The 15,761-nt window shown below is 35.1% G+C and overlaps 2 protein-coding genes across 2 annotated transcripts; one reads left to right on the plus strand and one right to left on the minus strand.

The window, feature by feature from the left end:
• Positions 1 to 1,373: 1,373 nt before the first annotated feature.
• On the minus strand, positions 1,374 to 2,438 carry LOC140433561 (uncharacterized). Its single transcript, XM_072521545.1, has one exon. The coding sequence runs from the start codon at positions 2,436 to 2,438 to the stop codon at positions 1,374 to 1,376; it is 1,065 nt and encodes a 354-aa protein (XP_072377646.1).
• Positions 2,439 to 14,551: 12,113 nt separating this feature from the next.
• Positions 14,552 to 15,538, plus strand: LOC140433570 (uncharacterized). Its single transcript, XM_072521557.1, has one exon. The coding sequence runs from the start codon at positions 14,552 to 14,554 to the stop codon at positions 15,536 to 15,538; it is 987 nt and encodes a 328-aa protein (XP_072377658.1).
• Positions 15,539 to 15,761: the final 223 nt, after the last annotated feature.

A 15,761-nucleotide genomic window follows, 5' to 3' on the forward strand; every position in this document is an offset into this window, starting at 1 on the left:
TTTTATTTTCTACAACATATTTTTGAACGGGTGTGTTACCACTAAAGTTATATTGAGACATGTTTACTGACTTGATACACAGGTTAGCTAACCCCTGATCCTTTACGTCTAGTTTATAAGTAGAAGGTGTCTAAAAGTGGGAGGTATCTGTGGGTAGGAGGTATCTGTGGGTAGGAGGTATCTGTGGGTAGGAGGTATCTGTGATTCGGGGTATCTGTGAGTGGAAAGTATAACCAGTTATTTTTGTGTTGGTTATTTATTTTACACACATCAAACATTTAGTATCTGGCATGGGTTCATACAGTAAACACTTTCCTGCTATTCCGTTGAGTGCATTTTCTTCTGAAGAATTACGTGATTTTCCATTACAATATCTTCAGTATATGAAAGCATCTGACTTACAGGAAATTGAACATAAAATACCAGATGAAGTGAAAAATGATCCACATATTCGACAGAAAATTACTCGCTGTTATCATCATTGGCCTTCCACATGTGATGGAGTGATTTATCCTCCTTCTATAAGTGACTGCTATATTTGTATTTTAAATCTAGTTGAACATAATCCTTTATTAGAGCAAGTAATAACGGATCATTACCTTCGCCGTAAAGATTTTTGTTTATTTAACAAAAAAGAGATGGAACGATTTCCAGCGTGGTACCTTCTGGACCACGTAGATGGGTTTGATTTGTTAGATAAATGGGATGAACTTCCACCACATATTCGCAGTAATGAAGCTATCCAAATGAAACTACCTTGCTGGGAACACTATTCTACTTCACTATTCAGCAATTACCTACCATACAAATACCAATGTCATAAACGTATTACATAAAAATAAAGTTGTTACTAATTCTTGTTTATTTAATATACTTTACCTTCACCACGATAATTTTTTACCTTTCCCACCATTAATTCCTTAACAGTCGTTGTCTTCTTGACCGGTCATTGACTTTTTGACTGTTCATTGACCTCTTAACCGTTCGTTGACTTCTTGACCAGTCGTTGACCGATCGTTGACCTGGTCAGTGGTGGGGGGTATTCAAAATGGTGGGAGGTATAAAGTGGTGGTTGGTATAATGTGGTGGGAGGTATAAAGTGGTGGGGGGTATAATGTGGTAGGATATACCACACTTTTGTATAATTAGGGTGTGGGGTATACAGGGTAGGAGTGGGAGGTGCACAAAGGGGTGGGGGTTGTGCGGCCAGAACTCTCATTTGCTCTCTACTAATCTGCATTTATCTAATCTAAATTGCAACCTAAACTTTCGAGCTAAATGTAATACTTCTTTAAATATACTAAAATGTTCACTCAGATTTTCAGTAGCTATTAGCAGATCATCTTGATATACCAACAGTTTATTTTCCCTAATCAAATTGAAAAAGTCAAACCAAATGGTATTCTCAGAAACTCATACTGACCTAACGGGGTCAGAAAATAAGTATATTTGACACTGGAAGCTGCCATTTTTACATGGAAAAATCCATTTTTCAAATCTAAAGTAGTGTAAAATGTTTTATCCTTTAATCTATCTAACTGATCATCTATTAATGGTGTAGGGTAGTTACATTTGTTCGTAATTTTATTTAACTCTCGATAATCTACACATAACCTTAAATCTCCACTTTTCTTTCTAACCAATACAATTGGACTTGCATATGGAGAGTTACTAGGGCGGATAATACCTTCTCTTATCAACTCATTAACAATGGCTTGTAGTTTTTGTTGTTCAGAATATGCTAATCTGCGACGCCTATAGAAAATTGGCTTATCATGTTTTACTGATATTGACATTTCAAAATCATGTACACTACTGTTTTTACCCAAATTAAATGAATAACTATCATGATACATTTTCTTTATCTCCGTACATGTCTCAAAAGATAAGCAAGGATTAATATTTATATTTTCTGAAATATTAAAAGATCTGTCTATATAATCAATATGCATAAGCTCATTAATAAACTCAATCACAGCATTCTCACCATTATCAATAGCTTTTCGGCTGATTTCAACTGATTTAGAAAAAGTTATTTGTATATCTGGTTGTGCAATAAAATCTCTACCTACTATAGCAGCATATGATATTGTATTGTTTGGTACAACACAAAACTTTAAATTTACCATAATAATATTAATAAATATATCTTTCTGAAACGTACCTACTATTTCCAACGGAGTCCCATTAATCCCTGTGAATTTATTGTTTTCCACTGTGGGTATAATTAAATTGTGTGGCACATATTTAAGTTTAATAATACTAATAGGTGAGCCACTGTCTATTAAAGCAGTAATGTTAAAACTAGATATATCATTTCCTACCTTCGCAGAGTATTCTACGTTTACCATATAGGGTTGCACTCCTGCTTCTTGTACAACATTGGTTGTACTATCTGACTGAACTCGCTCTGGACAGTCTCTAAGTCTGTGATCCATCTTTCCACATTTAAAGCATGAACCTCATTCCCTGCGTGGCCTGGTACAATTACTCAATTTGTGCCCATCTTGATTACAATTGAAGCAACGGATTCCATTACGCTGTACTGCTGGTGTGGAACTTATTTGACGAAAAGCGCTAGCTGTACTCTTCGGAAATCTATTATGCTCAAGCTGTGGGACAGTATCTTTTACCACATTGAACATTCTGCTAAATAGATCCTCAACGGTTCTAATTTCATGCAACATCATTCTAGCTTGACACTGGAGTGTTGGATTGTCAAAACCCTCAATAATATATTGGATTAACTCACCTTCTGGTACTCCTGCACTATTTCCTAAGGTAATTTTCTCTTGGTAGTAGTTAGTGAACTTCTCACCTGATTTCCACCTTCTCCTTTTAAAGTTTCTGCGCAGCACCACGACGTCTGCCTGGTTAGAGAACATCTTTCTCGTGTCACTTTTTAGTGTTTTCCAATTCATCATAACGTAGTCAACTTTGGAATTAAACCAGTTTTTTGCATGGCCTGTCAATTTTCCCATCGCTATAATTTGCATAATATTGTCAGGCACATTATACACACTTTGTACTGCATTAAGTCTTTCTAGCCATAGTGTAATGTCCGTATTTTGACCAGAAAACTCAGGTTTTACGTTAGCTATTTCTTTGTTACTAAAGACTCTTTTTCTCGTGGCCCTGTACTGTGGGTTGTCTTGATATATTAATAGGGCTCTTACTGTCGATGGAATCATATCTTCCACCGTAAATTGCTCCTGCAATAGCATTGTCGCGGCGGCTTCGCTGGCCGTTATATTGGCTTCATCCTCTGCCTGCATATTGTTTCGTTCCATGTCCATATCCCACTTCTGATCTGTGGGGGATCTCTCTTAAATAAAATACTGGGCCGGATATGGATACTACATTTATTTCCTACGTAAAACAGAGTACATAACAGTATTCACCATCTAATCATAAATCATCAAAGCGTGGTCACTTTCACTTAACCTAACCATTCTCTTCAAAACCCACCAATCCCTGTCATGTCAAAGTAAGTGACAGCTGACAGTTCTTCTTTTTTTTTAATTGGCCTTCTATTCGTAGTGTCACCGAATAAAGGCCTGATTCCTACAACTGAAAATATTTATTAAATGAATTAAAAATGTTTAGTGTGGTATTGATGTGATACGATGGAACTGCACATATAATGTCATCGACATATTTATATTCAAAAGTTAATTGCAGAATCACATTATCTAAGAGATGATCAGTTACAATAGTTGCAAGGATTGGACCAATCGGGGAACGCATCGGTGTTCCAAAAATTTGAGAATAAAATTTGCCATTGAAACTAAAGTAAGTGTTGTTAAAAATTAACCTAAGAATTTGCAGAAAATTGTCTTTTGATAATGTCGTGTAGTCTTTTATAACGTTCCAATTTGATTCTATAATGTTTGTGACCATATTTAGTGGAATGTTTGTAAATAACGATACTACATCTAAAGAAATTAAAACATAATCATCTGGTAACTGCATTCCCGTAACAGCATTGACAAAGGTAAATTTGTCCTTAGAATTATAATTATTGTGATTTTCAAAGGCATGATTAAATGTATCAGCAAGTAATTTAGAAATGTTGTAGGTAGTGGATTTTAAAAAACTTACAATAGACCTTAGAAGAATGTCCAATTTATGGATTTTAGGCAAATAATAAAGTTTAGGGAAACATGAGTCATAAATTATTAACTTTTTTGTAACTGATTCAGTAAGTTGATGTTGGTTTTTTAAGGTTTTTATTTAGTCATTATAGTTTTTTTGTATCACTGACGTAGGATCTTTGTCCAAACCCTCATATGTCGATTAGTCGTTTAACAACGCTAAAGTTTTGTCGATATACTACTGTTTGTTCATTGCTACCGTACATCCACATTTGCCAGATTGTAAAATGCATGTGTCTGAATGTAACTTTAAATATTGCTTTACATATTTAAACATTTTGTTCTATGTTGTGGGGCGTTTAGATTTTGAATTCTGTAAGTAATTAGTTACTATAGCATTTTTCATATAAAAATGCGTGCACGTCATTCAAGATTTACCACGTCAGTTTTAAGATTACTGCAACACACTAAACTATATAAGAAAACATTTTAATACAAAATTATATATTCTAAATTTAAAACTTACCACTTTTAGAGCATTAATAATAAAAACGTCCCGCCATTATTTCTTGTTTAAATATTCTATGTTATATGAAAGCTTATTAGCTTTCTACAGACTATTTAGTTGTTTTGACATATTACAATCACAATACACAACAATAATTAGCTTTTAAAGCTATTAATCTAAATTTAGTATTTACTTATAAATACAATTTATTAATATATAATATATTATGATCAAATTGTGTAAGAAATCAAAACATAAACAAAATTCTTACTCCAAAAGCGCGGCAACACTTTAAACGATTTTACCACACTCTGAACTGTCAAAAAATTTGAAGTATTCCCATATCAGTTGCGTACAATTGAGGATTGCTTTTTTTATCTGCTGTCAAGTTGATAATTTAACTCTGTTTTATTTTCCATTTACTCAAGAATGTATCAAAAAGTTAGAGAGAGGTCAAAATTTTTTGAAATACTGTTCTTTTAAACTGCCTAGACCATATTCTTATTCTGGTGTAATCAATTTCTTAAATCTAGATTTTCTTCTTACCAGAAGAATTTTGAAAATCATTATTTTTAAGCTTAATAATCCAATCTCCTGAATTGCTTCAGTCAATTTGTTTTACATATTCCTTATTGTTCACTGCTTTAGAATTCAGTTTTTCATGTTTCCCATCACAGAATTAATTATGGTTCAAAGATAGGTGTGGTCCTACTTCACATGCATTCTAATCAGTTACCTCATTAGAGAGATTTGTTTAACTTATATATCAATATCTTTAGGTTATATTTGAAGCACTGAAATGGAAAATGATATTTTGTATAAATAAGTGTGTACTTGCAATTTCTTTAATGCTGGATTCTTGTTTAATTTTAACAGTGAGTTTGTCCCATTTGTTATCAATAAATACAATTTACTGAAAAATACTGGATTTCTGTGAGATAATCAACAAATTCAATCTATTATGTTACATTCAGATAACCCTCCAATCTAATTAGCGGCACTCTTACTTTGGCATGGCTAATTTTTGCACGTCGGACTCTAGTACGTGCTCTCTCAATTAAAGTAAGGCTTCCCATACATCTCGGTAGGTAGGTTGGTCACGGGCAGTGTCTTTTGTTACCAGGTAGAAAAGGTAACGTGATGCATCTTGGAGTGTCAAGACTTTCCCGGGAGCTGGCACTTGGCATTGAATTCTGCAACTCGACCGAACTTTCTTCGAAATACGGATACCAACTCTGGTGCGTCTTTGATACTGGCCGGGATGGTAAGGGCCAGCGAGTAATCATCGGGGAGCGCGAGTAGATCTTGCTTTTCTTCAGTGGTAACACCATGTCTTGCTTTACCGGTACCTCCATAGGCACCCATGAATTCCTCAAACGTGAGGTCAGACACATCTTGGACTTGGTTTACTTCCACTTCTTCATCTACGTCGTGGTCACCTTCGAAAGATGCTAGCCGGTTATGGTGTCACTATCGTCGGCTTTCCCCTCGGAATCTTGCCTATTCGGTAGATGACATCGTTGATCTTCTCCATAATGAGGTATGGACCTTCCCAAAACTGCTGCAATTTGGGAGAACAACCTATTCGCTTCTTGGGATTATAGAGCCAGACTTTGTCGTTCTTAAAGTAACCCTCTTCCGCTTGTGTATCGTACCGTTTCTTCATTCGGTCGCTAGCGATCTGAATATGGGAACGGACTAACTCATGTACATCGTCCATTCTTCTTCGTAATTCGATCACATAATCCTTACCTGCTACATCTTCTCCAGGTCGACACACAAACTCTAGATCACAAGGTAGTCGCATTTCGCGTCCGAATAGGACTCTGGCTGGTGTCTGGCCTGTTGATTCATTAACAGCAGATCTGTAGGCCATTGTGAGGAACGGAAGATATTGGTTCCAGTCTCGCTGATGATCGGACACCATCTTTGTCAAATACTTGCCAACTGTCCTATTCATCCGTTCTACCATACCATCTGATTGCGGATGATATGCTGTAGTTCTTGTTTTCTTTATACCTAGTCTATCACCTATTCCTTGGAATAGATCGCTTTCGAAGTTCCTGCCTTGGTCACTATGGATCTCCAAAGGCACTCCAAATCGGCTGATATATTCTTGGATCAACTTATCTGCAATGGTGGCGGCTTTCTGGTCTGGAAGTGCGTAAATCTCGACCCACTTAGTAAAGTAATCCATTACTACCAACATGTACTCACCTCCATTTTCACTTTCTGGAAATGACCCAGCAATGTCCAAAGCTATTCTTTCAAACGGGCTTCCAACATTATATTGTCTCATAGGAGCTCTCCTTTTTCGGTAAGGCCCATTACTCGTAGCACAAATAGTACATTTCTTACACCAGTCTTTTACGTCGTCATAACTGTTCATCCAATAAAACCGTTCCCGAATTCACTGAAGGGTTTTCTTTACACCAAAATGCCCTCCTGATGGACTGTCGTGTAACTGACGAAGTACTTCGGCTATTCTGCTCTTTGGGATCACCAACTGTCTTTTCTTCTCTGAACCGTCATCATTTTCCAGGACTCGTTTGAGCAAGCATCTTCCATGGTAAATGATCCCCACTGGGCCCAATACGTCTTAACTACTGAGCATAAATTTGATATTTCTTGCCAAGGTGGTCGACGGTTTTTCTCTTTCCATTTTCGAGTTTTCTGTATAACTGGATCTCTTTCTTGTTCTTCCCTGATCTTAGTAGGCGTCCAGTCGTCTTTGACCATTGTTGTTCTTAGCACTGCTGCTTCCTTGTATTCCGTTTTGTTGCAGTGGGAACACTCTGCTGGACATGGCCTTCTGGAAAGAGAATCAGCGTTTCTATGGCTAACTCCGGCCCGGTGCTCAATCTTGAAATCGTATTCTTGGAGTCGTTCGATCCATCTGGCTATCTGAACCCTCTGGATTCTTAAACTGCATCAACCATTTAAGGGTGGCATGGTCGGTTCGGATTAGAAACTTCCTTCCGTAGAGGTTTTGAGAGAACTTTACTAAAATATCCGAGGACTCGTTTCTGTCCTCCTTGAATCTGAGACAGCACTCCTCCAATTCCCACATTAATTGCATTTGTATCTAAGATGAACTCTCCTTCTGGCAGTGGATACCCTAAAATTGGTGTTGTGATTAAATGCTTTTTTAAGGTCTCAAACGCATTTTGGCAGTCTGTATCCCAGCGGTAGTCTCTTGCTTCCTCTGTAAGTCGCGTTAATGGCTTGGCGTTATCTGCAAACTTCTTAATAAACTTTCGGTAGTAAGTACATAGTCCAAGAAAACTTCTCACTTGATGTTTGTCCGTTGGTACTGGCCATTCCTTAATGGGATCGATTTTTCCCTTATTCACGGCCACTTCTTTTTTACTGACTATATGACCCAGATAATTGACTTTACCTTGAAATAGCTGGCACTTCTTGGGGTTTAACATCAATTGGGCAGCTTTAAGTCGATTAAAACCGTTTTCTAAATTCTTCAGATGGTCTTCAAATGTCTCCCCCAAGACGATTATATCATTCAGGTAAACCAGATATATTTTCCAAGATAATCCTCTCAACACATTTTCCATAAGCCTCTCAAATGTCGCAGGAGCGTTACAGAGTCCAAATGGCATAACGTTGAATTGCCACAATCCAGATCCTGTGGTGAAGGCTGTCTTTTCTTTATCTACTGGGTCCATTTCTACCTGCCAGTATCCAGACTTCAAATCCAAAGTAGAAAACAATTTACTTCCAGCCAATGTGTCCAATGTATCGTCGATCCGAGGCAGAGGATAACTACCTTTCTTGGTAACGTTGTTCAGCAAACGGTAATCCACACAGAACCTCGTCGTTCCGTCTTTCTTTTTCACCAGGACCACCGGAGAGACCCATGGCCCCGTCATTCTTCATTTCCTGAACAATTGTTTCAGCTTCCTCTCTTTTCGCCTGTGGTAATCGTCAAGCTGTTTGAAGAATTGGCTTAGCATTACCAGTATTAATTTTATGATTAACAACGGTAGTTCTTCCCATCTTTTCTCCTTTCGGTACGAAAATATCACGATACTGCCGAAGAAATGTCCTTTTCTCCATCTGATTTAGAGACTGTCCTGCAAATGCAACCATTTGGTCGAATTTGTCGTTGGAATTATCAGATGTTGTCGCCTGACGGATTATGGATGTCACAGGTACACAAGTTCCTACTTTTGTCTCTTTCTTGATGGTCACTGGGTAGTCGTTGACATTGATAAGTCTCACAGGAATTTCTTTAGCCTAAGTCACCAATTCCTTTCCAATTTATGATTCCACGGCCAACCTCATCGTCGTGGTTCCAAGGCTCCATCATAACAGGTGTCCCTTCGTCTACAATTCCCTGTAGTCGCGCTACTATGATTGTTTCGCTTCTCGCAGGCACGACTGTATCTTCTTTAATGGCTGCTTGCACAGTGTTGTCATTATGTGGATGAAGAAATACCTCCTCGTTGCCAACTTTGATTACCTTATTCTTAAAATCCAGTTGGAATCCGTGCATATTAATTACGTCCATTCCTAATATAACATCCTCTTCGATGTCAGCAACTATAACAGTATGGACGAACTTTTCTGCTCCAATTCCCATTTGTACCTGGATTTCTCCATGAATGTTGGCATTTTCACCTGTAGCAGTCCGAAGTCGCAACCTCGTTGGTAACAGTTTCTTACGGCTGTTTATAACTGTCGGGCATATAATGGTTCTGGTCGCTCCGGTATCCACCAACAACGTATGTCTTTTACCATTTATTTCTCCATCTACATATACACTATCTTCCCGACATTTCAAAGAAGCTATTAGTATGAGAGGGTCTTTGGAAAAGTTCCGGGTCGAAGCTGTCTCCCTAAGGCCGACTCGTTTTAGTTTTCTTGATGGTGAGTTTCTTGATTTTATAGTCCTCGTTTTCCTTCCTGTAATACTTTTCATCATATTAATGAGCTGGTCAAGTTTATCTTCATCTCCTTCCTCTTTTACAGTCCTAACTTTACTGTAACCGCCAGAGGCCTGTATAGCTGACTCCTATTCGAGAGCGGCAGATACGACATCAACCGGCGTCTTGTGACGAGCTAATCGCAGTGTTCTCTGCATTTCATGATCACGAAGACCATTAATAAACGTTTGAACTGCCAATTTTTCCATCATGTCTTCCATATCGTACTAATCTGGCAATATCTACCTCATATTCTTGAAGAGCCTCATCTTTCTTCTGTCTTCGATTTTTAAGCTGCGTCTGATATACATGCTCCAAATGTTCGTGGCTATATCGCATATTTAACCTCTTCTTAAGTTGTTCGAAATTATCCGTCTCCTCTACGGCTATGGTCTGAAGCACATCTAAGGCATCTCCCCGAAGAGCGATAGTCAGGTTTACAGCCTTTTCTTTTTCCGACCATCCAGTCGCTCTTGCGGCTGATTCGAACTGTTTCATGTAGTTGTTCCATGATGATTTTCCGTCGAAAAAAGTTGGGACTTTCACATGAACAGAACCTCCACTTCCTTCAAATTTCGGCCGTGTGTCCAACTTACATTTTGTCTCCACTGTAATTGGATTGTTTTCTCTCTCTGCTGTTCCTGTTTCCTCTATCTTCCTTTCCATATCTATTCTTCGAAGGCCAACATAGCGGCAGCAACTTGGTCTTTTAACGACGATATTCTATCGTCGAGGGCAGACATCTCAGAAGTGACTTTAGAGATTTCCAAAGAGATGTTAGCAGAAACTTTGCTTTCCAGAGAAAAAATCTCGTTAGAAACTTTGTTCTCTAATGATGCGATGTCGCCAGAAACTTTGTTCTCTAATGATGCGATGTCGCCAGAAACTTTGTTTTCTAGTGATGCGATGTCGCCGGAAACTTTCGAAATTGACGAGATAACAGTAGCATATTTATCTTCAAATATATACGTTTCTGGGGAAGCATCTTCATTTTGTTTTCATCACAATAAAAGAACTTTAGTAAATTAATATTGTGTTTTAGTTACTCGCATTATTGTCATAGCTTGTAGACTTTGCTTTTGATATCCGTACTTTCATGCTGTATTGATACAGTTATTCATATTCTTCCTGGTTGTAGATCATCACAAGAAAACTGCAAAATTATACTAGAATGTAACATAATAGACTGAATCTGTTGATTATCTCACAGAAATCCAGTATTTTTTAATAAATTGTATTTATTGATAACAAATGGGACAAAGGGACAAACATTAAAGAAATTGCAAGTACACACTTATTTATACAAAATATCATTATGCATTTTAGTGCTTCAAATAGAACCTAAAGATATTGATACATAAGTTAAACAAATCTATCTAATGAGGTAACTGATTAGCATGCATGAGAAGTAAGACCACACCTATATTTGAACCATAATTAATTCTGTGATGGGAAACATGAAACAAGGTTATAAACATATTGTAATGTTTTTATTATTCTAAATTATTTTTATTTATTATTAAAGGTTCTACACTTAAAACACTTATAAGTTTATTAAACACATAAGTTTATTAAAGTCTTTATTTGGATAATATAACTAATTTATCTTACACTTCTTTTATCTCCACTGTAATTGGATTGTTTCCTCTCTCTGCTGTTCCTGTTTCCTCCATCTTCCTTTCAACAAGTATACCTATGTTTAAAAGGTAGTTGCCGTTTTTCTTATGATAATTATATATAAATAACATATTGTTACGATAGATAATGACGTGTCGTATGACTCAAAACTGTAAACATGTTTTTCTAATAAGTATTTTTTAGTAGGCAATATCCAAGGGACCCCTACGCTAAAACCAGTTTCAGCCGTCGACCGACTTCTACTAAATTCGCCGAAAGACCAGTCCTTGAGTCACTTTCTCGTCTATTCGATAAAATCCCGTTCTAATGGATGGAAGGTCATCGATTCATCGCCAGAACTTCGAGAATAACGGCATTTTATATTTAAAAAAGGAATTCTGTTGTAAAGGAACAGTTAGTTTTTGAACATCTCGTCGCGTTTTAAAATGTAACGCACGTATTATAATAAATTATATAATTATTAAGTGTAAGATAAATTAGTTATATTGTCCAATTATAGACTTTAATAAACTTATGTGTTTTAAGTGTAGAACCTTTAATAATAAATAAAAACAATAAATTAGAATAACAGTTCCGTCTAAGCTTTTAACGACAGTAGACGTATTTACGATGAGTATAGTGGTGAAGACAAAAATTATTTTGTGAAATGGAAGTAGTTAGAAAGGAAATTGATGATCCTGGTGGAACAACTATATCATTATCTGGTGAGTCGTTTCCAATAACAAACGATTATAAAAATGATAATGATTCGATTCTTACCAGAAAACATTACAATAAAAATATACGATACCGGTTGTGTGACAATGGCCCTTTCGTTGTGTATGTAGAGTCTATCGATAATAACATCGGTAAATTACATCCGACAAGAGTTGGACATTATTTACATACAAATAATTTTAAAAATAATATTACTGAAATTAAATCTATTGGTAGGTATCTACCAAATCTATTGGTAGGTAATACCTAAATTACCTACAAATTAAATGTTTCTTCTGCTAATAACATTGTAAGTGGCGACTTTTCAGAAGCCAACAATTTAATTGCTTGTATACCACGGTTTTTTGTGGAACGTCGAGGTTTAATACGTTCAATTGATACAGGGTTTACCGAAACATATCTACTGGAAAAACTTAAAAGTGAGAATCCAAATAGTAATAATAAAGAAATAAAACGACTAAATCGTAGAGTCAGTACAGAAACAAATGAAACAAAACTAGTACCTAGACAATTTGTATGTATAACATTTATCGGAGCTTCTTTACCAAAAGAAGTCATAATTAATAGTTGCATTTTTCCAGTGGAACCGTACATATATCCTGTTATACAGTGTCAGAAATGCTTAAGATATGGACATATGACACAACAATGTAATGGGAAAGAGCGTTGTAAAAACTGTGGTGAAAATCATAATAATAAGGACTGCTCTGTGGGAACTAAATGTTTATACTGTGGTCAGCAACATTCGGCACTATCAAGAGAATGCTCAGAATATATTAAACAACGTAAAATTAAGGAAATTATGGCAACAAAAAATATCTCGTTTCAGGAAGCTGAAAAAGTTCAAAGCAATCCAAATTATTATTCAAACATATTAACTAATAATAGATTTTCGTTACTAGCTAATGATTCTAGTAGTTTTCCTCCGCTACCTTTCAAAAATGTTAATGTACCTGCAGTGTGCAGTATCTCTAAACCGAGAGTTGTGAGAAAAAATTCCACATCAAGTAACAGTTCTGAATCTTTTAAAAAAAGAAAACTGAATGAGAGTGATTATATTGATAATGAAAAAGTTGAGAAAAGTACAGCCAGTTCGTCAATCTTACCAAATCCTTACAGGGATGAGTTCATGAGACATAAAGAAAAAAAACGGGTGTGGCAGTCCAGTGGGACTGCCGGTAGAAGTTATAGTTCTATACACGCGTTCGCCGTTAAAAATTTATATAGGAATCAATCTGCACAATCATTACATATGTAATGCTATAGGTAAGAGAGAGAGAGAGCAGAAAGAGAAAAAGAATTAGTTATATAGGTATATGGTGCATCGTTTGCTGTATATAAACATTTGACCTGTAATAGGAGTATAGTAAATGAAGGATTGTATCAATATTTTAATAAAAATATATATTTTTATTTTTATATAATATGTATAAAAAAAGTTGAATGCAAAAAAAATTTACACATACTCTGCACTAAAATTCATTGTTTATTTTGTTATTAATATAAAAATTACAATACAATAAGTACACTGCAACATAATTCAATATAATAATACAATATAAATTAAAATGTAATATTCATAAGTATTTAAAACTGCCAATATACATAACTTACTTTACGAAGATAAAAATAAAAAACCAACAACTCGGATTATGTTGTAAATTTTCATTTTATTTTAACGTTTATGTTTTTTGCGTATATTACATATATTTAATAAGATTAACGTGAGGTTTTTAAATATTTCAAAAATAAAAAAGGAAATTCATAATTGGGATTCGAACTCACAACCACCAGCGTATGAACCAAACACGTAAAGGATTTGCCAATTAGACATGACACTAACGGATTTCGAAATTGACAGTTCTCGGTAAAACAGTGATTATTTTGAAATATAAAAGCCTAAAATAATTATAAACGGTTAATTTTAAATAATACAAAACATATCACATAAATAATAATATTAATACATATAATATATATATATATATATATATATATATATATATATATATATATATATATATTTATATATATATATACAATATTATATATATATATAATATAATATATAATATTAAATACAAAAGGAACATTTTTATTCTCGAGAGAAGAAGAGAGAGAAAATATATCTTCTGTCTCTCTCTTACTCATTATCTTACATATGTAATGGTTTCACAGATTCACTCTCATGCAAATTTTCAACGCCGACCGTGCGTATAGAAGTATAACTTTAAAAATAGTTGAAGGTATTACTAATATAATATTCAGCTTTCTCCCTAATGTTTTAAATTGCAAAGATTATATAGACAATAATCAAAATTTAATTAAAAAACATATTTTAAATCTATTGGAAAATGTATCCACATCCAATGGATCATAACAGTTCAAATAATTTAAATATAATTCAATGGAAAAGTCGTTCTACTGTATCTAATGCACAATCTTTTAAACAATTTGTGTATTCGAATGCTATTGATATTGCAATTTTATCTGAAACATGTTATAAGACAAAACACAACATTGTTTATAAGGGATACCAAATTATTAGAAAAGATCGTCAAGATCGTAGATTTGGAGGTGTAGCTATATTTTCAGGCCTACTGATAAATAAGTATAAGATATTGGATATTATAAATGTTGGAACATTGGAAATGTGTGGTGTAAAAATTGATTTTAATGGCAGAGTAATTAATATAATCTCATTATATAAACCTGACAAGAATATAAGCATCCGAGAATGGAAACGGCTTTTTAATTGGTGTTCCTCACTCGAAGGAGAGACGGTACTAGGAGGTGACTTCAACGCCCATCATGCGGTATGGGGTTCTCCAAAAAATGATACTGATGGCAATAGAATAATTGATGCAATAACTGATATGGATTTAATATTTCTAAATGATTGTTCGGCGACTAGAATTACCCATCCAAACTCTACAAAATCAGCTGTAGACTTAACGCTAATAACTCCTGGACTAATTGCACTAGCACATTGGCAAACCTTGGATAGAACTCTTGGATCTGATCATTATATTATTTCCATCAAGTTGAATATTGATGTACCCTCTTGTATTGTATATCCCACAAGGAAATGGAAATTAGAGAAGGCCAACTGGGAATTGTTTCATAGCACTCTTGAAATGAAACTGAAGAATGTTGTATACTCTGAAAACTGTAATAAAATGGCATTTAATCTGAATAGAGCAATTAATACAAACAGCGAAGCTTCTATCCCCCAAAACGTACCCTTCAGTCCCAAACATGGAAAAAAATCAATTTGGTGGGATGATGAATGTAATACACAGATACAGCTTAAGAAGAATGCTCTTAAAAAATACAAAACCGCATCTACACTGAATACCTTTCTTGAATATAAAAAGATAGAAGCTACAACTAAAAAAATGTTTAAACACAAATCCAAAACAACATGGATTAAATTTTGCTCCAGTCTTAACTCTAGTTGCCCATCAACTCAAATATGGAAGATGGCTAACAAATTAAACAACAAAAACGCAAACATCAAACATGCTCCTTCCGCAGTTGCAGAAGATATTCTTCAGAAGTTATGCCCACCATTTGTTGACAAACATATACCTTACATGGCTTCACAACCAGAAGAACATTATTTATTAAAAAAATAACATCATCTGAACTGGAATATGCTATCAAGATATCCAAAAACACAGCTCGAGGTCCAGATCAGATTTCTTACATTATGTTACAAAAAATGGGTGTACTGGCTAAAAGACTACTACTACATATTTATAACTGTATTTTGCAAACTGGAATATCCCCTTACAAATTTAATGATTGCTTTGTTATATTAATTCTAAAACCGGGAAAAGACAAAGATAATCTGGAATC

Source organism: Diabrotica undecimpunctata, chromosome 1 (genome assembly GCF_040954645.1).
Source record: "Diabrotica undecimpunctata isolate CICGRU chromosome 1, icDiaUnde3, whole genome shotgun sequence".
NCBI lineage: Eukaryota > Metazoa > Arthropoda > Insecta > Coleoptera > Chrysomelidae > Diabrotica > Diabrotica undecimpunctata.